Source organism: Paroedura picta, chromosome 3, assembly GCF_049243985.1.
Source record: "Paroedura picta isolate Pp20150507F chromosome 3, Ppicta_v3.0, whole genome shotgun sequence".
In the NCBI taxonomy this organism is placed as follows: Eukaryota; Metazoa; Chordata; class Lepidosauria; order Squamata; family Gekkonidae; genus Paroedura; species Paroedura picta.
In genome coordinates this window covers 151807061-151834153 of record NC_135371.1, presented here as the reverse complement: position 1 = coordinate 151834153, position 27093 = coordinate 151807061, and the positions used below count along the sequence as shown (strand labels likewise).

At 44.2% G+C, this 27093-nt stretch overlaps 3 protein-coding genes across 9 annotated transcripts in view; 1 reads left to right on the top strand and 2 right to left on the bottom strand.

Moving 5' to 3' along the window:
• The window catches only part of STXBP4 (syntaxin binding protein 4), a 161028-nt gene extending 148149 nt beyond the window's left edge, over positions 1 to 12879 (bottom strand). For 3 of the 6 annotated variants that reach the window (XM_077328682.1, XM_077328683.1, XM_077328680.1), the window contains exons 1-6: positions 12795 to 12879; positions 10464 to 10549; positions 4995 to 5068; positions 4710 to 4805; positions 3699 to 3768; positions 828 to 902 (exon numbers count right to left, since the gene is read on the bottom strand). In XM_077328682.1, coding sequence (XP_077184797.1) covers positions 828 to 902; positions 3699 to 3768; positions 4710 to 4805; positions 4995 to 5068; positions 10464 to 10495 — 347 coding nt within the window. In that variant the 5' untranslated portion in view covers positions 10496 to 10549; positions 12795 to 12879. Of the gene's footprint in view, positions 1 to 827; positions 903 to 3698; positions 3769 to 4709; positions 4806 to 4994; positions 5069 to 10463; positions 10550 to 11831; positions 11893 to 12794 lie in introns of those variants that run through there. The other 3 variants (XM_077328678.1, XM_077328681.1, XM_077328684.1) reach the window with 3 other exon arrangements.
• Positions 12880 to 12907: 28 nt separating this feature from the next.
• On the top strand, positions 12908 to 17753 carry COX11 (cytochrome c oxidase copper chaperone COX11). The gene is made up of 4 exons (XM_077328688.1): positions 12908 to 13177; positions 15679 to 15834; positions 16556 to 16681; positions 17352 to 17753. Exons 1-4 carry the CDS (start codon positions 12923 to 12925, stop codon positions 17532 to 17534), a joined length of 720 nt encoding a protein of 239 aa, XP_077184803.1. The 5' UTR covers positions 12908 to 12922; the 3' UTR covers positions 17535 to 17753.
• A 2035-nt stretch (positions 17754 to 19788) lies between these two features.
• The window catches only part of TOM1L1 (target of myb1 like 1 membrane trafficking protein), a 65458-nt gene continuing 58153 nt past the window's right edge, over positions 19789 to 27093 (bottom strand). For both annotated transcript variants that reach the window (XM_077328686.1, XM_077328687.1), the window contains 5 exons: positions 25563 to 25665; positions 24875 to 24935; positions 23010 to 23088; positions 21568 to 21649; positions 19789 to 21003 (listed from right to left, as the gene is read on the bottom strand). In XM_077328686.1, coding sequence (XP_077184801.1) covers positions 20937 to 21003; positions 21568 to 21649; positions 23010 to 23088; positions 24875 to 24935; positions 25563 to 25665 — 392 coding nt within the window. In that variant the 3' untranslated portion in view covers positions 19789 to 20936. The remainder of the gene's footprint in view (positions 21004 to 21567; positions 21650 to 23009; positions 23089 to 24874; positions 24936 to 25562; positions 25666 to 27093) is intronic.

Genomic DNA, 27093 nt, shown 5'->3' with positions numbered 1-27093 from the left:
TTTAATTTTGGTCTCAGTTCCTGCAAGGCTTCTGTCCTGCTATATCCACTCTGTGTGTCAATCAAAGAGAGAGGCTGGTCTTGTCTGCTCTGCAGCACATACCTTCCTCCCAGGCAAGTAGCTCTGTGATACTTTTTAGCAGCTTCCAAATGTTTTCCCATCACTCCTAACATTAAATTTTGTAATACAGGTTTTCTTAATGCTCTAATTGCAACAACCAGGATGTTCTTATCCTGACAAAATATTTTCAGTTCTAAACCATGGCTTGCTAAGTCTATTGCACCAACTGGTCATCTCCCCTGGGTATGTGTTCAGAAATTAGTATCAAGAAACCAGATATTTCCCATGATGCAATTAGCAGCAGCAGGGCACTGACTGCCCCTTCCAGCCTGCTACCTTCTCTTCCCATAGCTGCCCTTGGACAAGGGTAATCCCCCCTCCATGCCCTGAGATTGCAGAAGAGGGAGAAAGAACTTTGGCCCCTGACATCAGCCAGAAGTTCAAAGGCTACCAGGAGGTTGCATCTGCCCTCACTCTCACAAAGGACCGCATAGCAAAAGGAAGAGCAGTCTATCTCCGAAGGAGAAGATACTGCTCCTCCCTTCCAATCAGAAACTTTGCTCCAGCTGAGAACACAGTGGCACTGTCCCCTGCCAGCAGACTCCAGGTTGTAGGCCAGATGCATCATTACTCCCAAAGCAAGAACATCAGAAAGGGAAAATCAACCTGGTCCAAAGGAATATAAATTCTGAACGGTCTTATCTCTTCCCACCACTCCCCTTGACATGAGCATTTTCTGTAGACAAAGGATTCTGAAATTGTCTTACTTTGCTTCTTCATCTCTGGCAATAAGCAAAGACATATGATTGGTCACGGATGCCATCTGCAAGATCTCAAGAGCTCTGTAAGGTTGGGGGGGAGGGGAGGGGAGGGAGAGAGGGGGGGTTAACTGTATGGATTTTTCCAGTTAGAAGCAAGGTTTCTACCATCATAAAGGTATATGTCCCTTTGACGCTATTGCTAGCCTGGTAATTCTGTGATTCCAAATATCCCTACTCAGAAACACGTTCTGCTATGGGGGGGGGGGGGAGATAAATCTTCATGAAACACCATGTTTCAAAATATACAACAAGAGTCCCTGAATACCGCCCCCCCACTGTCTCTAGTCCTGAGCCCCTGAATACCACCTGACATTGAGAACTTTGAAGTTCGTATAAAATATGTTGAGTTAGAACAACAGTTTAGTGAATGTTTATCCCATCTTTCTTTCAAGCAGTCCCCCCCCCCCATTTTATTCTCAACTGTATGAGGTAGAATAGGCTGAGAGAGAGAGAGAAATATTATAGGACCGAAGTCACTCCGTTTCAGAGCAAGCCAGAATTTGAACAGTGGCTTTCCCTAGCCCAACACTCCAGCAGCTCTCGCTAAACATTTCCAATTAAACACATTAAAACCTGCATTATCATGTTACAAGAGCAGAATGCCAAACAAAATTATTTAGCACAACACATTAATGAACTGTCAGTGCTTAGAACCAATGCCTCAGAGATGCTGCAAAGGCAGTTTTCTGATGTGCTTCACTTAGGCCCATTCCGCACAAGAACCAATGTTGCCAATTGTTTCCTGAAAGTGGAAACGCTATTTTTGAAAGTGCAATCTCAGCGTTACGCATACCTGCCTTTGTAGTGGAATCCAGTAGCATTTCAATCGTTTCCCACAGGTTTCCGGACTCGCAAAAATCGCTAGAAAGGAAGCAATTTTTTCTGTGCTTTGTCCCGCCCCTGGCTGTCAATCAAACGAACAGCCAATGGGTGACCATTATCATACTCCCGAAAAGCCCCTTTCCCTTTAAGAACAGATTTTTTTAAGAAAAGAAAAACACACGTTGCAACGAATATGCCTTGAATCCTCCTAGCGTAGAGACCCATCTAGCTGGCGTGTGAGCTGGCATCGTTACCACGCTCCCCCAAGTGAAACCACCCCCCTGCACGGGCGCGATTTTCAGCCGAAAATAAAGGGAACTTGCAAACAGGGCTGTGTTGTGCTTGGGGACTTAGGGGAGCTTTAAAGCAGTTCTGTGGAGGGACTGTAGCCGGAAAAGCCTTGCTGGGTGAATGAAGGCTCGCCGGTTTGTTGCTTTCTGCTTGCTCCTAGAAAAAATAAATGGCGATCGCTTCGCCGGAAGTTCGGAGGAGAGAGCCAGGGGGAGGGACTTGGCTGGAATCGCAACAATGGGAACACACATTTCGCTAGTGTTGCAGATTGTTTGCAAGAGTGTAGCGCTTTTCGGAGGGTGAATCCACTTTTCTGGATTTCCCTTTAAGCGCTATAATGAATCGCTTTTTGTGGGACTGTTTCAGGAGTGTGGCAGATTGTGTGCGACGTCTTGCGGAACTGCAAATTAGTAGCGTTTACAATTTGCAAGCCTTTGGCAACATTGAAGTCATGTGGAATGGACCTTAGATTGCTCTTTGTCAACCCTGTTCTTTTATTTTTATGCAGGCATTTTCAGGTCCATAAGGCACATATAAAGAAACAGATGTATCGAATGAACCATAAACGGAATGAATTGATAGGATAGATTTCTTCTCTCTTCCTTACCACCTTCTACACACTTGGAAAAGATGCTCCTGAACTGAAGGGTGTTCAGGGACAGAGCTGGATATAGCACAACACACCCACCCGCTTATGAAAGCTCTTCCTTGGTTCATATGGGAGTTCATGCAAGACCAGAGGAGGTGATTTCTGCTGATTTCTCTTGAACATTTAGCACTGGTATACTTTGTGGGAGAGGGCTTTACAGTTCATTTCATCCAACCTACAGGTTTGGATCCAACGGTGCTCTAGAATGAGCAGAAGGAATTTCAATGTACTCAGTGTGTGTGTGTGTGTGTGGGGGGGTATATTCATGGATTTAGGATTGCAAGTGTATGATGCCATTAGGTTTTCGGCAGAATTCTAATTCCTCTATCTATTCAGTTTATAATTTATAAATGCTATATGAGTACAGAAGAAGAAGAGTTGGTTCTTACGTGCCACTTTTCTCTACCCGAAGGAGGCTCAAAGCGGCTTACTGTTGCCTTCCCTTTCCTCTCCCCACAACAGACACCCTGTGAGGTGGGTGAGGCTGAGAGAGCCCCGATATCACTGCTCGGTCAGAACAGTTTTATCAGTGCCATGGTGAGCCCAAGGTCACCCAGCTGTCTGTCTGTGGGGGAGTGCAGGATCAAACCCGGCATGCCAGATTAGAAGTCTGCACTCCTAACCACTACACCGAACTGGCTACGGGAAAGTTGAATACCAAAATGGTTAGCTTAAGAAAGAGTAACACCCAACATTATTATCAACTGGAAAGAAGCTGATATGACTACCTTCAGGGGCCACTTACCTGCTCACAACATAAAAAATATTTTGCTGCCCTAAGCCATTGAGCTTTTTGTGCTTTAAAAAGTTATGCTTAACTTAATAGCCGGTCATGACTCGATTAAGAAACCTGATGGATTCTATATTGCCCGATTTTGGGATTACTCCATTAAGAGGTCTGAGCCCAAACCACTAAACTCTGTTAGCAGATATTGTGCAAGGAACCTCAGAACGGTTTATATTTCTTCATCAGAGATCAAGTGGGATCAGAACATTAACATTAAAAAGCACTAGCAATGCTGATCTAAGTTAATAACTTAATTTACAAAGCATACCTTTCATTAGTCACACCAACTAAGTTTTCTCCATTGACTTCTAAAATCTCATCTCCAACAAGCAACCGACCTAAAAGAGAAAGAAGTTAATAAGGAAAGGTAATTTAGCTCTATAAACATGCAAACAAGGGAAAAATAAACACAGATATATACCACTGTTTCCAAACTGCAAGGCACTGTTTGTACCAGTTTTTACAGTCATATGATGTAAGAATCATTCCTAATGTACTTCCGACAAGATATTGGCTCTCTTCCAATTGAGTTCTCAAGTCAGCCCTAATATGAAACCATGGTTTACAATTAACTTGTGAAATCCAGAATCAGCTTGTATTGTGCTCATTCAAACCCTAGTTTGTCTTACCAAATGGAGGTTGCATTACCTTCATTCTGACCACCCATCTCTGCCGCCAGGAAGTCTGTGAGGGTGGTACCAGGGAATAATCTAGGGCTATGCTCTGATTTCCATTCCTGCATCTTGAATTAATCCACTGTTAAGATTAACTCTGGTTAACATCAAACCACGGTTTCAGATCCTGATCAGATCCACCCCAACTATCTGTAGTTACAGGAGAGGTCTTTGTTTAAACAACCACACTAGCCATAGCTAGCGGAGTTAAATCATACAGTGTGACTGCTGAACTGACACGGGGGGGGGGTGAATGATTGTATTTATTTAAAACATTATCATGCTGCATTTCCACTCGACTTAAGAGCTCCTAAGGCAGCAAAAAACATTAAAACCAACTTTAAAAATACACGTATACACACATACATGTTATCCATGGAGAATCTTTCACAATTCTATGCAACAATGAATTGGGACTGTACACACATGAGGCAGAGGGAGTGAAATCCTTATAAAATGTACCTCACGCCTACCCTTCTCTAAGTGGTGCCTAAGGCATGGGCAAGAACACAATGAGAAGGAGCATAATCAAAACATAGTGAGTGACAAGGCTGTTCACAGCAGCTATGATGACATCCAAGAGTATGTAAAAAGAAATTATTTACTATCTAATGCAGCCACCCCACAAGGTAATATCTTCTTTATGAAAATCCCCCAATCTTCTCCAGTGTGCTCTTGACAGCCGCCAAGAATTTCAATGCCTGCGCAAGGAAATGAATTGAGAGATAAACAGGTTATTTTCTCCACAGCAACAACTATGCAGAGCTTAATTACAAAATACTTCTAAGGACTGCGATTCCTGTCTACTTCAGACTGAACTTCAAGTGCCCAGAAGGAACACAGCAGCACTCCTAGTTTATCAGAGTAAAGCAAATGCATAATCTAATTACCTAATCCGTTTTGGCAGTCCGAAAATGCAATGTGGTGAATGGCTCGACTGATTCCATGAGGGTTCATAACAGCCCTTGGAAAACAAAGGGAGAAAGGCAGATTTCATAGCAGTTACAGTTTATTACTTGTTGGGAGTGCCTGCACAATATTATTATTATTATTATTATTATTATTATTATTATTATTATTATTATTATTATTATTATTTCTCAATTTATTCCCCACCACTTCCAAAACCGGCTCACGGCGAGTTACAAAGTCGTATAACATCCCCATTAAAACACATAAAAAGCACAACATGGCGGAGAAACCCGCTCCCAACCCCCACTACTAGAGGAGTAGAGAAGGAGTTCAAAGTGATGTACTACTCATACCCGGGGGGGTGGGGGGGGGGGCGTTGATCTATCTCGTCGACATGCACAGTAATACGAAAAAAGTATGCCAAAACATCCAGTGTGCTCTAGAAGCCAGACAAGATTATGCTACTTTACCTTAAGATATTTTTTTTAACAAAAGACCAATTGTACAACTAAAGCTGCAGGCCCTGCGGGATCTTTCAGCGTTCCGCAGGGCCTGTAAAACGGAGCTCTTCCGCCAGGTCTATGGTTGAGGCTGGGGTTGGCGAGGTAGATCGACGCCCCCCCCCCCAGGGTTTGAGTAGTACACAGTTAGAACTCCTTCTCCACCTTCTCCATAGTGGGGGTTGGAAGTGGGTTTTCTGCCATGTTGGGTTCTTTTGATGTATTGTAATGGGTGTTTTAGTGGGGATTTTATAAGACATGGTAACCTGCCACGAGCCGGCCAGGAAGTAGAGGAATGGGAAGGTGACTGTAAGCCACTTTGAGCCTCCTTCGGGTAGGGAAAAGCAGCATATAAGAACCAACTCTTCTTCTCCTTCTTCTTCTAGTGGGGAATAATTCGAAAATAACAACAACAAGAACAATAATAAAGACTTAAGACAGAGTGGGTAAGGGCAACTAAAAACATTTTAGCAAACAAATGATCATCACACTGCCTTACTACTAATACTACTAAGACTACTACTACTACGGATTTTCTGTTACAGTAGTACCTCTCAATTAGTAGCATGCGGTATTTGCTGATAAAATATTCTAAACTTTGAAATTTGACTGGTTTAAAAATATTCAATAATCCTAAGCAGAGTTACACCCTTTGAAGTTTACTGATTTCAACATGTTTTAAAGGGTTGCAATGCTGCTCAGGATTGCACTGTGAGTCAATTTGCCAGTCAAATATTATCAAAAAAGAGTCAAGTACTTTTAAAACAGCTGATTCATTTACAGGGCAGTACTATAACACAAGTTATACCCTCTTAAGTCTGCTGAGCCCAATGAGTTTAGAAGGTGGTAATTTTGCTTAGGACTGGACTACCAGAGCGGCAGTAGAATACTTTAGCCTGCAACAGCCAACCATAGCTGTGACCCATCCCCTATTTCCCAGTGGGCCTGTGGACTCAGCAGCACCTTAAAGGGACGGGACCACCAGCAAGGCCACGAAATGCTTGAAGATCATGTAAGTGCTACTGACCAACAAGTAAGTCTGGGCCAGTCCCTGACCTAGTCCTATGGGTAGCTTTCAGACTCCAGAGGCCAGTCTACTACCCATTATTTAGAACACATGCACACACACACCCCACACCCCCAGCTGATTGGTGATACACCTGTACTTTAAAGAGCCATTATTTTCAGTAAAAGGTAGACCTGGTGTATTGTTTTAAAGTTGTCTATCTGGTGTATTGTCTACCTGGTGTATTGTTTTAAAGTTTAAAGGTTAATGATTATAGGTAAACCACCTAAGGTTTACCTTTCCCTCCTCCCCTCCTAATTCCATATGGGAAAGTTAGGAGGGGTGTGATTATATTTTGAACTCTCAGGAGTATTGCTTTAATATTTCTGGAACAATTTTTATATGTAATGGTGATTACATTAATCATGCCCTTCTTGACTTTTCTATACAGAATTAGAAGAGGGGACAGAGAAAATTCCTATTAAATTAATATGACAATTTTGCACTAGCAACAACCCTAACTCAAGATGGTGAGTAGGATTTGAGAGGACTTGCTTAAGACTGTTGTCATAATATTGTGTGTGGGGGGGGGGGAGGGAGAAGACACACCTGCTTTTTGTGGAGGGGAAAACACCTGCAACAGATCCTAAGATTCAGTGGTTCATCAAAAGGCACTCAGTGAATATAGAGGATAGATTTGAATAAGGGACTTAAACACCAGTTTAAGCTGTGTCAAGCCACAGATTGTGCTCTGTTGAGTTTTGTCACAAGACAAGACAGCAAGTCAATATGCTGTGAAATGGTAATGCTTACTTCATTTGCACTCCAAGTAGTCTGGAATTAAGGCTTATAGCTGATTTGATTGAAAGGACACAGAAAAGGACTGGCGTTAATAATATTCGTATTCTTATTCTTAATGGTACTTATTTACTGCCTTTTCTGTTCAGGGTCAGGGCAGGGTACATCATAGTGAAATATACAAAAATAAAATATACATATTAGCTAAAAGTCTAAAACATCTAAAAGCAGTTGAATCATTAGTTGCCTATTCTAATAAGCACAATGGAAAGGAAGGAGAGTCTTATTGGCCCCAGGGGGTGTATAATCAGGGCTTTCAATTTCCAAACTGGGGAATTCTTGACAGGTTCCCAGCTCCACTGCTTAATTGTGAACTAGATGAATGGTAGATGCTGTGATTGCAGTTTCAAGGCAGGCCTAGACATGGCTATACCCTTCTAAGTTCACTGGAGGCAAGGATTGCATTGTTGGCCTACAGGAAGGATAAATACACTTGTTAGGAGCACAGTCCCACAGCAAAGTCCCGTTATTTCCTCCTGCATGAGCTACCGTAAATAAGTACTCATCATGAAGTCAACAAAGAAACTCCAGCTAGTACAAATGTAGCAAATTGAGGGGGAGGCATAGTATATGTGTACTACAAGCTTTCGGCTGTCAGTCAATTAGCTATCAGTTACCAGCTTCAATTTAAGGGACTGTTTATAATCTAGGAAGTCTTTCAAGCTCTGGGGCCCTGAAATCTACAGAACTGCCTCTCCTATTCACACATCGAAGCTAAGCCTCTCCCTGAAAATGGGTAAGATTGACAAGGTGACAGTGGCCTATACAGGTGCATTATCTGTTGTGGAATGGCCTTCCTGAGGAAATCAAGAAGGCTCTCACACTTCTGTCATTCTGCGAACAGTATAAAACAGTGTTGTCCATGACAGCATTTCTATAGAGGGAATGCAGTTCTGTTGACTGTTAAAGGAATGGATGGAACCTTTTAAGGAACAATGGCCTTTGCCATTGTTTACGGTACAGGTTACCTATTCAATGCAAGTATTATCTTGCTATTCAAGCAGTGTTTTCTACTTCTGCAGTTCCATCTTCTTATACTTTATGACATACGAGAAGTTAAGCCTCCTGTATCCGAAATACAGCGGTGCTAGCAGGCACTAGGTGGGTGTGTAAGGCCCCCCCCCTTGGCCTCCCCCCCTCGCCCCTCCCCCCCCGCCCTCCCCCCTAAGCTCCCGGTTTCAGTGTGGAGCTCGGAGCAGACTCACCACGTCTGGGATGCGGTGGGTCTGCTCCGAGGCCCGCGCTGAAGCCTGGCCTGGTCGCCCCCAGTGAGTCTGGGACGGGCCAAGGGGCCAATCGGGAGCTGCACAGATTGACCCCTTAGCCATGGACTGACACTCAGAGGGGCCAATTGGGACCCACTTCGCGGCTCCCGATTGGCCCCTTCGAGTTTTTATCCTGAACTCGCCCCACCCCTTTCTCCATCCACAATGCCCTTACGGCGGGAGCAGTTTACAGATCATGGCTGATATTTCTTCTAGGCTTCTGTTGGTTGCCTCATGCTATCTGATCACGTTCTCTTACATTATATAAGCTGCCTTGAGTCACAGGAAGAAGGGCAGGCAATAAATTAATCATTTTTATTTATTTATGTTATTATTAGAATTCTATACCACCCCTTTCTGGACTGCCGACTTGGGGCAATTTATAGCATACAATTATCAAAAGCATAGTTACAATTGTTCCTCTTCAATAAAATGCTAGGCCCAGGGTAGGCGGGACCGGTCTGGGATCGGGGCCAATGCCGATTGGCCCCTCACCTCGAGAGTGACAGCAGTTCCAGCCCCTCAACTGGCTGCAGGCGGCAACAGTTGGGAGGCGCAAAGCACCTCCCGACCTGCCCCCCATGACGAAAAGCCGCCGTGCAGCGGTGCGGAGCCTGGAGGCTGCCCCCCCCCCACGCAGACAACCCACAGGGGCGACGGTTTCTTTGCAGAAGAGTTCCCAAGTGCCCTCTGCAACTGACTCACTGACTCCATTTCAATGGGGGTCGCCCATGCCCCGGGGAAAGCGAAGAATGTGGAGTGTGGGGAGTGCGGGGTGTGCACGCGGTGGCGGTGGCCAGCTTCGCTCTTCTTGAGATAGCGGGTTCTGAAGACTTTGTGAGTGCCCGGAGACAAAGGCTCGCTGGAAGGAACATCGGGAGGGAGAGAAATGGCTGGAGCCTGTGCAAGAACTAGCCTTGCCAACTTTGTCCACTGGAAACGCCAGGACCTCCCTGTTGTCCATTGGAAAAGCCAGAAATGGGCTGCTTGGCTCCCCCCCCCCCCTTTCAAAGCCTGCTCTTACGAGTGGGCTTTGTAGCCTAGTCAACAATAAAGCAATTAAAACCAGTTAAAATTATTTTAATTCACATCAGCCATGGGATTTCATTTCTGCCTCTCCATCTCCCGTTCAGGGGGTGGGTTAATCATGGAATGGTCTGTATGATGGTGTTGTCTCCATCATCCACTAGCCCCAACCGACAGCCTGATAGAAGAGCTCCATTTTGCAGGCCCTTCAGAACTGAAGATGTTCCTGTAGGGCCCGCAGCTCTTCAAGGAGCTCATTCCACCAGATGGGGGCCCAGACTCAGAACACCCTGGCCCTGGTTGAGGCCAGACATACTTCTCTAGGACCAGGAATCACCAGCCAGTTTGCAGTGGAAGAGTGATGCGCTCTTCAGGGGATATAGTCAGTTATGCATGCTCTCAATTTATGTGACGCCCAGACCATGAATGGCCTTAAAGGTCAAAATCAGAATCTTGAACTTGATCCGGAATGCATCTGGGAGCCAGTGCAGTTGCCTAAGAATAGGATGAATATGGGCTCTCCAAGATGTTCTCATAAGGACCCATGCTGCTGCATTCTCAACCAGTTGTAGAAATAAAATAAATCCTATACCTACAGAGTAGTCCTAGGCGGATTCACAACCTTCCAAAGATACTGGCTACAATGGACTTAGAAGGGTGTAACTCTGCTTAGCACTGCACTGCTGACCCTTCTTATTAAAGTTAACAGTCAACACAGAAAATTGCTTCAGCAACACAAACTAGAGATATAGTAATGGCTATGATCTAATACACTATAACCTTAATACTTACATTTTAGTGGCACATGTGTCTATGGTTGACATCTGCTAGGGTAAGTGCTGAATCCCAGCATGATCACTACCAAGTCTGATCAGTTCCTGTGAAGCAGAAGCAATAGAACACATGCGACTATAATCCAATTGTGGGAGGATGTCACAGTGATATCGCTTCTCAGCCTTTTGATATTCTGCCAGTAAGAGGGCATGCTGTCCCGCTAGTGTAATTCCACACATGGAAGTGGGTGGAAGAGAAAGTACAATCACCTTTCTAGGTGAGCTACTTTCTATTATAGCTGTAGCTATTTACTACTGTTGGCCAAAGTATCATTCCATTTTGCCAAGCAGAGCTCCTAACAACATTATCCTCCAGTTTATAGCACACTATGGTCCTCCATAAGAGCCTCTTGTGGCGCAGAGTGGTAAGGCAGCAAACATGCAGTCTGAAAGCTCTGCCCATGAGGCTGGGAGTTCGATCCCAGCAGCTGGCTCAAGGTTGACTCAGCCTTCCATCTTTCTGAGGTCGGTAAAACGAGTACCCAGCTTGCTGGGGGGTAAATGGTAATGACTGGGGAAGGCACTGGCAAATCACCCCGTATTGAGTGTGCCATGAAAATGCTAGAGGGCGTCACCCCAAGGGTCAGACATGATCCGGTGCTTGCACAGGGGATACCTTTACCTTTACCCCTATGGTCCTCCATACCAGGGGTAGTCAAACTTCGGCCCTCCAGATGCCCATGGACTACAATTCCCATGAGCCCCTGCCAGCGTTTACATGGGAATTGTAGTCCATGGACTACAATCTGGAGGGCTGCAGTATGACTACCCCTGCTCCATACAGTAGAAAGTGCTATGTACCTTCCCCTGTTCTCTTTTGCAAATAGGTAATGTGGCATCATGTAGATGCAAACATCACCATGACAGATTGGTTAATAGGGGGTGATATCACTATGAATTCTTGTGCCACTGCTATACTCGCAGCTTTTTTTCTCCTGAGAGAACACAGGACACCAACTAGCTATACTACTAACATCAGTAACATTATTTTTGGCAGAAAGTCAGTGCTTTGTAAAATTACAGGTGATATTAGTATGGAAAAAAAACAGTTATGAAGCAAGTTTGATAAACCAGTTAACCTATTGTTGTTGTTAGTTGCGAAGTCGTGTTCGACCCATCGCGACCCCACAGACCTATACCCCAGTTAACCTATACATATGGTCATTTAAACAAACCTTCAAAATGTACATATCTGCAGTACAGATAATGCTGCGTAACAATTTTCAGATTACAGATTTTGAGCAAAACTTTCATTTCACAAAAGGAGGGAGGACCATAGTTTTTCAGTGCTCCCCCAAACTAAGCATTAAAAAACTGAACAACTTACCCATGCTATACATGTTGAGTGTGACAACCCTTGTCTCAAAAGTTTTTCACTTATTCTAAAAGAACAAAAATGTCATAGGTCGTTCCCCCCACCAGCAAAAAACTTTTTTATTTTTTTTGGTCACACCTTCACATCACTACTTAGGGAATTTCTGCCTCTAGTGTACTGAGCGAGTGTATCAGTAAGCCTAGCAAAAGCATTGCAGCTGGATTGCTTAAAGTCAGGACTTGGACTTGCCACGAAGCTCAAAAGAGGACCTTGGCTTAGCCCCAATCTCTTAGCCTAACTCACCTAACAGGATCGTTGTTCACACCAAAGGAACAAACGGAGAACAATGAGTACTACTCTGAACTCATCCGAGAAAACCAGAGCCTTCTCTGTCCTGGCCCCCACCTGGAGGGATCAGGGCCCTGCCTGAACTGCCACAGGGCCGGTAAAAGGATGCTCCTCCATCAGGCATTTGGTAGAGTCAGTCCAACCTAAGAACATCCGCTGGTCCCCTCAGACATCTGAACCTAAACCGACCTCCCCATGGGTTTATATTAGACGTTATGGAAGCTATTGTTGTATTGTGAATTGTTATAACCCCTGCAGCTCGACTTGGAACTCCCGGTTGTGACTATTATTGTGATTCAATGGATATTCTTCACGTGTTGTGTAAACCGCCCTGAGCCTCATGGGAAGGCGGTATAGAAATACAATGTAAATATATATATATATATAAATAAATAAACGAACGGCCAGAGAAATAGTTTGCAGAAACACGCAGAGAGAAGAGCACAAGCGTCACTCTATGCAGCGACCGGGGCTGCTGAAAATTGCCGGGGAGCACCACCCTCCTCTCTCCGGGAGTTTGCGCCTCAGCCGCCTTCGCCTCGCCCATAGGCAGGCAGGCAGGCAGCAGGCAGGGAGTTCCACAGGCACTTCCGCAGAGCAGGCGCCGCACCGAGAACGCGAGCTTACCCCCCCCGCGGCCACCGTAGCCGAAGCGAAGCGCTCCAGGCGGCGAGTGCAGCGCCTCGGCTTGCGCGCGCCCTACTGTTTGCGATCTCGCGATACGCGCGCCGGCCGCCCACGTGACGGGAAGCAGCATGGAGCTGTGCGGGCGGGGCTGCGCTCTGTGGGCGGCCAGGGGCGCGGCGGGATGGGGCTCGTGGCGGGTGGGCTCGTGGCGGCTGCGGCCCCTAGGCGGGCGGCGCGGGAAGAGCTCGGGGCCGTGGCCGGGGGATCGGCGGCAGGCCTGGCGCCAGCGGAACAAGACGGTGCTGACCTACCTGGCGGCTGCGGCCGTGGGCATGGCGGGGGTCTCCTATGCGGCCGTGCCGCTCTACCGGCTCTACTGCCAGGTGAGGGCGCGTGCTGTGCTGGGGGCGGGGCGCGGGGAGGCGGAGGGGGCTCTTGTCAGACGCGTTGACCTCGCAGGGCAGGTGCAGGACACGGAGAGGCAGCCGTGCAGTCAAGGTGGATACGGGTGTGTCTAGAGCAGGGGTAGTCAAACTGTTGCAATCGAGAGGTCCATGGACTACAATTCCCAGGAGCCCCTGCCAGCGAATGCTGGCAGGGGCTCCTGGGAATTGTAGTCCATGGACCTCTCGACTGCCACAGTTTGACTACCCCTGGTCTAGAGCAGCCGCTCCAACTTTTGTGCCGTTGAGAACCCCCTGGAACATTTCTCAGGCTTGGAGAAACCACCGTAGTGGCACAATCGTGCAGAATATGCTTGGCAAGCATACCTGGGGACACGCTCACCTGGAACCACTCCCCTTCCCATCCGCTTCAGGCCCATCATTGCGGGGGTCACCATAAGTATCTATGGTCATATCAACTGATAAATGTTTAACACATTTTAAAACTATGTGGAAGATTAATTAGCTCTCCAGCATTCAGGAAAGTCTTCTAGGGCTGTCAAGGAAGCCCAGGGTTTCAAGAAACCCTGGCTGAGAAAGCCTGGGAGGGAGGGATAAAGCTGGTTCCAACACATCATGTGTGAAAACAAGCATCCTTTTGTGTTCACAGAGATCTCTTTACTAATATCTGGCATCTGAGCTATAAGTCATCTCCTAAGTCACCTTCACAGGTATCTATAAACAGAAAAATCCCTTGACTGTTAAGGGAATTTTTCATTTGAAGGTGTACAGGATATACAGACATTTCCTTATGGAGCATGTTCTAGAAAGGGTGGAGAGCAGTAAAGTCACTGATCCCTCCATTGGTGATAGACCTACCTAAATAGAATGCATGTGTGCAAGCAGTAGACTATGCTAATGTGCTCCACCCTTTTGGTGAAAAGACTTGGATGTCTTGAATGGAGCATATGCATATGCAATTCATGTTAGTTTGTAGATGCTGTGCTACATTGGTCTGAATATGGGTCCCATTTATCTGATTCTGCTTCCATTCTACACAGGTTTCCATCTCTACATATGTTTTGTGTACCTGTGTCTGCCTTGATGTATGTTACTTTGTCTTGTGCGTATTTATCTGGAAGTTTACAGGTGAACTCCATGAGATTGGCTCCTGAATCCTCACAGATTTCACGTTCTACCAGAAGGGGGCTTAGTTGTTGAGCTTTGATCAGGGTTCTAGCAGTCATCTTTTTGCATCCATAGTGTTTTAGGAGATAAAACTTGTTTAAGTAAAATAAGGCAAGGAGAATTTTGTTTTGCAGGGAAATGAGTGTGTGTGGCAAGGGGAGAATAGATGGACTACAAACGCCATCATCAAAACGGTGTGATGTAGGGGAAGTATAACAGTGATGAAATAGACATTGGGAGTCTTGTGTTCAAATCCCTCCTATAGCATGAAGCTCACTCTTCGGTGAGTCATACTATTTAACTTTCAGCATAGGTTGTGAGGATGAGAAGGTTGAGAGCATGCTATTTATTTTTGCTCTAATTGTCCATCTAATGACATGTCAAGATTCTATTTACTGTATTGTGTCTTCCTACCCTTTCCCATCTTAGTAAATCAAAATATTTGTAATGCAATAATAGCATTTTGGGATACAGCTGTAAAATGGTGGGATAAGTAATTGGGAGTCCCCTGAACTGATGGAGGAGTTGGGGCAGCGCAGCATTAGAATGAAACTCCCCCCCCCCCCGGTGATAACAGAAATTTGGTGAAGCATATCTGATTTTACAAGGTCAAACCTTGACCTTGTTTCTGCCCCCTTGGCAGACAAGCAATTAGTTTTCTTTTTCTTGTATTTTAGCTTCATTAAAATAAAGTTTTGAACTTCTGATTTCCCTTTCATCCATGTTTTTAGTACCCCTGCTTCCCCCATAGTCTACTACTCAAGTACCCAAAAACTACATACTTATTTAGGAGGGCTCCATTGAACACAGTGGAACTTAGGATTTGATGCAAAAGATCAAACTGCAGTTCTACATGTCTGTTTCTCAGCAAATATGAACAGATGCATACTGTGAAGATATAATCCTGTTCCCAAGTATTGGTGAATAGGTTCTGAAGCCAGTGGGACTTGCTGCTGAATAAACAGGCTGTTTGTGTTTCTCGTGTTTCCAAAGCACCCTTTCTGTTACTCAAGCGGGCGGACATTTGGTCTGAAGCAGCAGAACAAATTTTGAGTTCCATAGGACTTTTAAGACCAACAGTTATATTCAAAGTATGAACTTTCATGTGCATTGTAGTTGACATTGTATCTGAAGAAGCGGGCATGCTCACGAAAGCTCGAACCTTGAAGAAAACTTCATTGGTCTTAAATGTAATTTGGTGGTAAATTGATGGTCCTTACAAAAAATCCTTACACAAATCTATTCTTAGAATGTTTGGTTGTTTTGTTTGTTTAGCCTGGTTATCAATAATTATAACTTTTTTTTCCTTTAAGGCTACTGGACTTGGTGGGTCTGCAGTAGCAGGTCATGGTTCAGACCAGATTGAGACAATGGAACGTATAAAAGATCGTGTTCTTAAAATCACTTTCAATGCAGATGTCCATTCAAGTCTTCAGTGGAATTTCAGACCTCAGCAGACTGAAGTTTATGTAAGTGATTAAAGATCTGGTAGACAATTTTATGACGGATTTTCCCTTGAAGGCATTGCTGGGAATTCTAAACTTTGTGTATTATCCTCTAATTGTTTGGGGGGGGGGGGAGAAAATGGCTGTGCTTAATCTTGCTGAATTGTACTCAAGACCGATGTTTCATGACTGGACCAACTTCAGTCCATGGCACCGTGGAGATTCAAATCTGGGCTCTGGGATCCTAGTGCTACATTCGAACCACTACACCAGGGGTAGTGAAACTGCGGCCCTCCAGATGTCCATGGACTACAATTCCCATGAGCCCCTGCCAGCAAATGCTGGTAGGGGCTCATGGGAATTGTAGTCCATGGACATCTGGAGGGCCGCAGTTTCACTACCCCTGATCTAGATCATGGACCAATCTGAGTATGTTCAGTAGTCCACTGGATGCTGAAAACTGCAGCCTTCTGGACATTTATGCGCTTTCCTTCTGGACATTTATGCGCTTTCCTTTCAATCCTAATCTCCCCCCCCCACACACACACACACTTTTAGACTGATGCATTATAAAAGCTCAGTTAAGAATGCATGTGAAGACAGTCCATTTCAGGTCAACAAACCCTTAGTGTAATTTGACTGATTTGTAATTGTCATTTAAATAACCTGAGTGTATGTTGTTTGGTAGTAAATGGTTGAGAGAACAGCAAGGAAACTCACCAGAGAAAATTTTCTCATCTTTTAGGTAGTTCCTGGAGAGACTGCACTGGCATTTTATAAAGCAAAGAATCCCACAGATAGACCAATAATTGGAATCTCTACCTACAACGTGGTACCTTTTGAAGCTGGCCAGTATTTCAATAAAATACAAGTATGTTAAGTGTGATGCTCTGAAAGCAGGTTGCTGATGTTGATGCACCTGTGCTCAGCTTTCAGAACTCTATTCTGTGCTGATCTTTGATAGTGGAGCACCCAATAAGCAGATATATGCCCATCCCTCACCCAACACGGGCATGGGGGAACCTCATCTTCTGGAGCCAGATATTAACCCTATTCTCTGCATACAAAGAAGCTAATTTAAATGCATTTTTTTAGTGGCTTTAGCTCTTCTTTCTAGTATGCTTTAAACCCGTCCACTGTCCTGTCAGCTGAGGGCACTGTACATGGCTTTCCCTTATCCATTGGCCAACTTTTCGAAAACTCAATCTGAGTGCTTTGCAGTTGTTCAGATATGTCAGTCCCGCAAACTATACACCTAAGAAACCGCTACCTTTAGTGATTGCTTACTCTTTCATAAATATTTTCAGTACTTTTAATTCAAGCACAACCAAATTATTTGACAATGGGAAGGTGTGTGAGACTTTCTCCTTACCGTTACAAGCAAGATGATGATAAAGAGCATTTTATGAACTTTTTGATGTTTGGGCTGCCTAATCTCAACTGAGCTTGGCAATGAAGTTTAGTTTACTGACAGCTTGTAAGTGTTGTATAGCATTGAATGTTTGTGCGGGTTTTTAACTTTTGTTTTTCCAACTATCTAGTGCTTTTGTTTTGAAGAACAGCGACTTAATCCCCATGAAGAAGTGGATATGCCAGTGTTCTTCTTCATTGATCCTGAATTTGCTGAAGACCCAAGGATGGCCAAAGTTGACTTGATCACTCTCTCTTACACTTTTTTTGAAGCAAAAGACGGACAGAAACTACCTCTCCCTGGTTATAAGTAAATGTTATATCTGGACTCTGCATTGGAGATTCCTTTGCCATGCAATATTGATGATTTACAGACAGCGCCAATATTTACTCTTCAGCAGAGGACGATGATGACAATCTGAAAAGCAAAAATTTTAGGCGTACTGTTCTATAGATGTTTGCTTGTTCTGAAGATGTGATATTTAATTTTTACACATGCCTGTAAATATAGTGAATAAAGATCACTCATGGTACTCCTTTCTCTCATTGACTGGTAGATCTTCATTAGAAAAATCATGAAATACATATATGCAAAAGGGATGTACCTTCACTTTTGGGAGCTGATATCTGAATCATTCCACACTATTAATTTAGGTATAATTGCTTCATCCATATATGCAGAAGCCAAAATAAAGTATGAGGGGTAGGACTCAGTGAAGATCCAGATACAGGGCAAGTACAGAGGCACTGGGATACCAATATGGCAAATCAAATATACAAAAATGACTTTTATGGAGTCTTCAAACTTCCATTTTAAATTTTCATATTTTGAAGAAGAGTTGGTTCATATATGCAACTTTTCTCTCCCTGAAGGAGGCTCAAAGCGGCTTACAGTTGCCTTTCCTCTCCTCACAACAGACACCCTGTGTGGTGGGTGAGGCTGAGAGAGCCCTGATATCACTGCTTGGTCAGAACAGCTTTTATCAGTGCCATGGCGAGCCCAACGTCACCCAGCTGGCTGCATGTAGGGGAGTGCAGAATCAAACCCAGCATGCCAGATTAGAAGTCCGTACTCCTAACCACTACACCAAACAACTTCGGTATAGAGAAGTAATCTCACAGAGAGTAAGATAGTTTCAACAATTGCTATTTGTAGCTAAGGGCATTCCAGACTGGATTACTTCTCCATACTGAAGTTGTTTTTCAAAATATGAAGTCCCTTGATAAAGGCAAAGAGCAAAACGCGTTGGGATTTATATAAAAGAATAAAGCAGAATGGAAGTTTGAAGACTCCATAAAAGTATTTTCTGTATATTTGATTTGCCATATTGGTATCTCAGTGCCTCTGTACTTGCCCTGCATCCATACATGTAGTATTCACATCCATAAGTATCAAGGCCAGCATTTGCCTGCAGCTTTTTTTTTTTTTTTTTTTTTAATGAAAACATTGACGGAATAATAAAATGTGGTTTTGAAACGTCGTGAACCAAAGTACATATTTTACTGAATAAGCTTAAATCAGTGAGACCGGCTCCTAATAGAAACTGTACAGCTACCCCAGTTAATCCTGATTTTTGTACTTCAAGCTGAAGTCATTCAAGGCGTATCCTCCCCGGTATTCAACTGATCAAAAGCCCAATGTAGCGAGACTTTACTTCATTAAGGAGATAATGGATGCCATTTCCATGCGTGGTACTGTTTATAACAAATGTACTGAATGATTAGTAGGAGGGAACTATAACCATCATAGGTTTTCAGAATCACTAAAATTTCCTAGGCTTCTTATGTCTAAAAGCTTGACTAGTTACCATTTGACATGCTGGACAAACAATAGCAAAATGTAAGTTATTTTTAAAAAGCTGACAAGTTAATACAGCTGTTATCCCATACTCTCCAGTACTTTGATGTATTGACAAAAGAATGGGGAGGGGGTGTCTATTGTATTAGGCACATTTCCCATCACCCCTTTTTTTTCTAACCACCATGCAACCTTGTGCTGATTGATTTTGCCTAAGTCTTATATGGTTTGTAATGAGTTGTTTTTAAAATGGATCACATAAAACAACTAGAGATTTTCCAAATATATATATCACTATTGAGAAAAACATTTGAATTTGTTTCCCATAGACCAGAGGTAGTCAACCTGTGGTCCTCCAGATGTTCATGGACTACAATTCCATGCCCAATTCCCACTGTATGTGGAAAGGCTCATAGGAATTGTAGTCATGAACATCTGGAGGACCACAGGTTGACTACCCCTGCCATAGACCATGAAGCCTAAGTGGATACATTGAGGTTCCATGTATTATTTATATGTTTGATGTAAACTGCCCTGAGCCTCCGGGGAAGGCGGTATAGAAATATAATAAATAAATAAATAAATACCTCAGCTCAGTGCTAGACAGAAAAGACCAAATAAATATATCATCTGTGTGATTCCCTACTCATATTGGCAGGCAAACAACATACAAAACATGCGGGAGATTAACTGGAAAAAGTGGAGATTTTAGAAGGAGTTGCGCATTATCTGGAAGCACTGCTTAGTAATAACTCAATTTTCCACCATAGTTTACTTGGACTTTATAAAACTTTATAGCATTTGTAGAACATAAATATTGCACACACACAAGGCGGGGAGACTTACAGTGTACAGAATGCAAGGGTACAAGCAAACAGAGGACAGCTGCAATTTTATTTGTCTTTTCTGGACAAACTCCGCAAAACACATTTTGCTTTTAAGCAAAGTGAAGGCACTTCTTCCAGTCTGTTGTCTTTATTATATGACCCATTACCAAACAGCTGTGCAGATAGCCTGAGTTGTTAATGGCAGACAGAGACAAAGTAACCTGAAGTACCACTGGAATCATTTTCCTTTTCAGTTCGTTACTTGGCAGCTTCTGCCAACGAGGCTCCAGAAAACCTAGAGCTAGACTCGCTTGTTTATTTATAGTGAGCATCCATTGGAGAAAGCAAATTTTGTGGGCGACGTGAATGGCAAGTGAAACAGAGCAGAACTTCCAGGCATTCCAAATGTCCCCTTAAGGGGTTCACATTCTCTTTGCTGTGGGAAGCTTCTCCAAGTTTCTTAAAAGGCAACTGGTACATTAAACAATTCTGTACAGAGAAGTGTCATGGTGAGATCTGAAGATCACAAAACTTAATTAAGAAGACTTCAAAGTATCAAATCTTTTAATTAGCAACTAGTTTTACAGAAGAATGGAAATGTGTGGCCCATTCCCTTGGTAAAACGGTTTTATTGCCACAGCCACTATGCATCTATTCCTTCTGGGCCTCTAGCTGCTGAACCCCAATTAAGGATTTGTCAGAGGTTTCCTTTGAGGCCAGTGCTGAAATTCCCTTTATGTAGTTTTTCAAATTGAAAGTGTTTGACGGATAATTCATCAGGGTGCATTATACTGCGTGAAAGACTTATAGTGTCAATTTCAATGTGGGGGTGTTCCTGTCATCAAGTTTCAGAAAGCATGCCCTGTGTAAAGTCAATCCAAAATACATGGAGAGCCTTGCACTCTTAGTGATCCACTGAAATAATGCACTTAAGGTATAGCATGAAGGAACCACACCTTAGGTTGTATGTCAGAGTGAGACTTTTCCTACCTATTCAGTAAGTATTGTAGCTTAACTTATAAGCCTTTGAGAGTTACCAAAACAGTCTCTAGTGCAGGAAAAGAAGATACTTTTGGTTGGGCCTCTTGGGGCTAGGAGCTGGTGTGACTTTTAACATGAGGTCTGAAGAGATGTGCATCAATTTCTTCATAAATAGGTCTGAAATGAAAGCACAGGATAAAGATAAAATCACGTTGTGTTCAACAAAACAATGGCAGTAGTGAGGAGAGCTGAATTTTGAATTTCACACTGCTGGCATACAAATCTTGTCTTACTTCAAGCAAAGGTTGGATGCACACTTTTCTTGGATGCTTTAGGATGCTTAGGGCTGATCCTGCGTAGAGCAGGGGGTTGGGCTAGATGGCCTGTATGGCCCCTTCCAACTCTATGATTCTATGATTCTATTTAAGACAAGATTTTGCAGATGCAAAACGCATTGCCATGATTGGCTGGGCTCCTACAGGGAGCCTAGCCATTGATCTGCCTCCCTCCTCCCTCCCCTTTCTCCTGGAAAAGCAGGAATACAGAGCAGGAAAGGTAAGGCAGTTCCTGCCTGTCCGTTTCCTTTACACTTTAAATGGCCATCCAAAGCGCTGGAGCATGTCAGAGAGGCTGGAGCAACATACTTCTGTAGAACATCACACAGGTTTTGGGTTTGTTAACCTGAGATGCACTATAAAAGGGAAACAAACCCACAGCCTGGTCATGTTCAAAGTCACTTACTCTGTTTTGTCACTGGGAGCCAGTGGATCAAACTCCATGAGTTCATAGTAATTGGGAGGTGGCGTTTGGCTTTTGGACCCGTCTACAAGAGAAAGAAAACCAGAGATGACATAACTAATGTTTTCAAGCAGACATTCAGACTCTTGTTCTGCTAATCCAGAATGATGCTCTGTCCTGGTTGTCCTCACTGCCACCTTCTTCCATAATCTTAAGATAACACTGAATTGTATGTGGAAAGGATGGGCAAAAAAAAAAAATGATGAACAAAGGGATGGGCTAAAACAATGATGTTTTCCCCCAAAATAAGAATATTTTTTATCAAGTCAAAATGCCTGCAACCAGAAATATGTACTATAGTGCAGGGGTAGTCAAACCTGTGGTCCTCCAGATGTGCATGGACTACAATTCCCATGAGCCCCTGCCAGCAACCTCTGGCAAGGGCTCATGGGAATTGTAGTCCATGAACAACTGGAGGACCACAGGTTGACTACCCCTGCTATAGTGAATGAATAAAGCAGAACCTTGGTTGAACTTAATGGATGTACTGACACCTGCCTTCAACTTTCAGATACATATTCAACCGGTTCAAACAAACCTTGTTACACAGGAATTATGTGTGGCAGGGGAGCAAGACTTCACCTTCCCAGCCCCGACTCTGGTCACACTTTCCTTGCCTACAAACCTGAGACATGCGTCCATCACATTTTGCATAGTGCAAATAGAATCCAATAGGTTTAGGCTTCAAAAGTGCAGCAAGTCTCATGGGAAGGGGCATCCTTGTGCTGCACACTAAACACAGCCTCTGTGAGCTCCATCCATATAGACCATTATTTATTTAGAATGACTGTAAACTACCTCTCCAGGCACCTGCTTGAGGAAACTAACAAAAATAAATAAAAATACCAAAAAAAAACAAATCCCCTAGGAAGAAAACCATCCTGTTTTAGAAACACATGAAAACTATAAAGCATCTCAGCAGATCAGACAATCAATCATGGAATCATAAAAACAGAGCCATAAAATCATCATGCAGGTGAGGATCATAATGACAAAAATAAACCACTATAGTAATGGGCTACAACTTCAGGTAAACGTATGAGTGAATAAAAATGGTTCAGCCAGATCTCAACAGGGTAGGCATCAGATGGAGCTCTTTATACAACAGGGGTGCCATCACTGAAGAATCCAATCTCTGGTCACCATCACCACTGTGGGCTGGGCACAAAGACCAAGACTTGGGATGGAAAGTCTTAACGGGCAGGCTGGACAATATGGGACAAGATAGTTCTTCAGGTACCCTGGTCCCAGGCCATTTGAGAGGTGAGCACCAGCCCTTCAGATCAGGCTTTTGTAGCGTTATTGTAGATTTCTACTGATATTCGGAAAGCAGTGACAAAGTTACATCAAGTTAAGCAGAAAATGGCAAATCTTTACACTGTTACCTGCTGCTGCTGTGTCTCTCGTCCCATTAATCTGAAGGCTTACTGGTTGGAGAGGTACAGGGTTTAAAATGGAGTTTACCTAAGTAAATGAAGTGGAAGAAATCAGGTGTGAAGGAAGATGGCTTTTTCAAAACCAGTTTAACCTAGCAGGTTTGTTCACTCTTTACTACAGAAAGCAAACATGAATAAAGCTTGCATTAATGTGGACAGAAGAACATTAACCCTTTTTATCGCTTATAACATAGTTATCCTTATCAGTGGTCTTCAACCTCTAGGTCAGGATCCTCTGGCAGTCAACAAGTTCTTACTGAGCCACTATTTCTTCATTGTTGTTTGGAAAACTTGCAACTCATGTACATACACTGATAATCCGGGCCCCACGTTCCCTGCCTCTCTTTGTGCATACACTGGCAGGAGCTGCAGGACAGCAAAGTGGGGTCACTCAACCATGGAGAGGATCCCTCTGTAACACAGGCAGCCTCAGAGACTCCAGTCCCTCCTTGTATTCCTGTCACATGACTCATGTCTCAGGTGCTCGCTGTTCAGCAAGTTCACACTGTTGGCTGGCGTTCAAAGGTAGGGCCTGCGGCTGCAGAGGTTGAAGATCACTGTTACATATAGCCCAGCTAGAGACAATGGCCAATAATCCAAAGAGCCACCTAGGCTCAACACAACTTGCACAACTATGCCTAGCAGAAGTGTGTATGGGAGGGGTGCTACACGGAACTTGCCAGTTGCAAATGTTTGTTACTATGTGACAAACGTGCGGGGAGGGTGGAGGGAGGTTCAGAAAACAAATCCTCAGTGGGCTCATGAAACACAAACCATATTTCTTTGGATCTTGGCTAATGCATTCTTGAGGCTGACTTGTGTGTAGCCCTGGGAGATCTTGTATTGAAGGGACGATACAAATACTTTCATTTATATGTTTAACATTCATTTAATACTATTCCCTACCACCAATGGTCCTCTGTCCCTCAAACTACTATACTTTGCAAATTGAATAAGCCTTCACTTAAGAAGAACATCAAAGTTGGGAAGCCTTTGTCGAAAATAAACACTGAACAGTCCTGCCCAGTTGCTATTTGAAGAGTCTAGGTAAGATCTCCAAAGCTGCACCTTACTCCAATCTAAGCGTATTGAACCCAGTTATCTCAAAGGGGCAAATTTGCAAAGGACTGAATTGTAACCCTCCCTTTAGCTTGCCACTGATGGTTCTGTGAACTTCAGCTGAATTCTTAAATTCTCAATGCCTTCTCCTTTCAACTGGCAAGCAGTATCTTTTACATCGAGGTCAATATAGCAGGCATACAGTTGCAAATATCAGATATAATTGCAAATATTCCCCCTCCCCAATTAATGTATCTATTATTGTCTGTAGATCAGGATTTTATATGCAATGCCTTGTTCTGATGAATTCGTTCATTTTAGTATTTTTCACACACATGGACTACAATGCCCATTAACCCCTGCCAGCGTTTGCTGGTAGGGGCTCATGGGAATTGTAGTCCATGAACATCTGGAGGACCACAGGTTGACTACCCCTGCTTTAGGAGACCTTCACAAAGCAGTTTTAGCAGAAACTGCAGTAGACTTGAGTGTCAGAGCAGGGTAGGGGAGTAGAGTTCAGACCCTAACTTATCCATTATGTTCATCAGGTGACCGTGGGGCACAGCCTAACCTCCCTCACAAGATGAGACCCATATGGCAAGGAAGAACAATGTTATGCCACACTGAATTCCTTGGAAGAAGAGTGGGATAAAATGTAGTCGTCTTCCCCTTTGCCCCTAACCAGAATCTATACAAGGCCGTTTCTATCTGATGTTTGCCAATGAATCAGGATCACAAAATGGTTTACTACTCACGTTCTCATATTGGTTGGCAACTGGAAAGCTTTGACTTGTGCTTTGTGCTTCTGTTGTGAACCTAGAAGGGAGAAAAAAATGCAGTGGAAATAGGAATGTCAGACTATGGTTGGGACTTGAGGAACCCCTAGAATTACAGCTCATTCCCAGATGACAGAGATCAGTTCCCCTGCAGAAAACGGATGCTTTGAGGAGTGGAATCTGTGGCATTGTACTCCACTGAGGATCCCATCCTTCCTAGGCTCCATGCTCAAATCTCCAGGAGTTTCCCAACCTGGAAACCCTACACCACCATCCCTCACTATCACAGCTGAAAGTCCTGCCTTCCATTCCAAGGGCCTGAGACTGGTCATCCTGCCTTCTGGTTCTCTTTTCTCCCTCCCTCATTTTCATGACAAAATCGGAGTCCGATAGCACCTTTAAGACCAACAAACATTTATTCAAGGCGTGAGCTTTCAAGTGCAAGCACTCAAGTGCTTGCACTCGAAAGCTCACGCCTTGAATAAATCTTTGTTGGTCTTAAAGGTGCCACTGGACTCTGATTTTGTTGTGCTACTTCAGACCAACACGGCTATCCATTTGAATCTTCATTTTCATGGTTGTCTATAAACTGCCTAAGTTTTCACATTTGTTTATCAGGTCTGAAAATCCATCTCAACCTTTAGTTGATGTGTGAATTACTACTTACGAGGTCTGCAATGTATTTGCAGCAGGCAGTGGGTTTAGAGGAGGGTAAAGTGACGGTTGCATCAGGTGGGTGCTTGGAACAGCAACGCTTGATGGCCTGCAGTCTTAACAGAAACAACAGAGAGTACTGAGATGGCTCACAGAGCCAAGGGTTGGCTCCAGAGGTGCTCTTCCCAACTAAAGGAAGGGAGCGGGTATTTTTTGTCAGTCCCCTCCCTCCCATTGCACACTGCCTTTTCACCCTGCCCCCAATGATGTCCATGGGGGTTCTTTAGCTATAAGCAGCAGAGGTGGGGATGAGGTGAGCCCAGTGAGCAGAGGGAGAAAGTCCCACTGCTTCAGCTTTACAAAATCTGGAGGCCCAAGAGAGCCAGAGCTTAGTGTGAGCCTTAACAGCATGTTTGTATAGCAGTAGTCCCCAATCTTTTGATGGTCGAGAACTGCCTCCGGTGATGGGGAAGAGCCGGTGAACCAGGTGTTGTGCATGCGCGTTAGCGCCCCCTGGTGGTGAAAACGTGCATGTGTGGAGCTGCCGTGCATGCGCGTTTGTGTCCGCCAGCATGCCGGCGGCCGCTCCTGCCTCCCCCCCCCCCCCCCCGTGTAGCAGCAAGAAGCTAGCCAGGCCACGAGCGAAGCGGCCGATTTGGCGGCCACTTCTCTCGCGGCCTGGTGAACTTCTCACCCCTCCCCCCAAATAGTATCTCATGACCTGGATCTCTATTTCACAGTTCTCTGACACACATGACATGGCATGCGCTGAAATCAGCAATCCGTCCCTGTCTATCTGTACTTACCAGTTCATCCCTGTAACGGGGAGCACTGCTTTTTCTAACATTGCTGATTTCTGGGATGGAGCCTAGACATACCCATTTCCTGCATGTGTAGACACCATGTTCACAGGATACGGAGAAATAGCATATAGCCGCTAAATGTGATAACTGAGTGATCTGAGGATGGGAAAATGGTCTGATATAGCTCAGGGGGCAGAGCGTCGAGATAAAAGTATTTTGCCCTTGAAAGCCAAGTCTCCATGCTAATGGGTTCAATTCCCAGGTCTATAAAGGAAAAAAAAGCACAATATCTTTGCGCACAGCTCAGCACAGCACATCAGAGCTGCTAGCAGGGTGCCCTTTCAGGCTTTGGTAGGGAGGGGATTTCACAGCAAGTGTAATTGGTTGCCTAAGGAAGTAGTGAGCTCCCCTGCAAGGGCAGTCTTCAAGCTGGACAGCTACTTATCCTGGATGCTTTAGGCTGATCCGGCATTGAGCAGGGAGTTGGACTAGATGGCCTGTATGGCCCCTTCCAACTCCAGGGCCCATTCTGCACACGTTGGATAATGCACTTTCACTGGGCTTTTGCGGCTGGATTTTCCTGTGCAGAACAAGAAAATCTACTTCTAAAGTGCTTTGAAAGCACATTATCCAACAAGTGCAGAATGGGCCCTAGAGTTGGAAGAGGCCATACAGGCCACCTAGATCAGGATTCTATGATTCTAAGATTCAAACACACGCAACTGGGTACTTTCAGGAGCA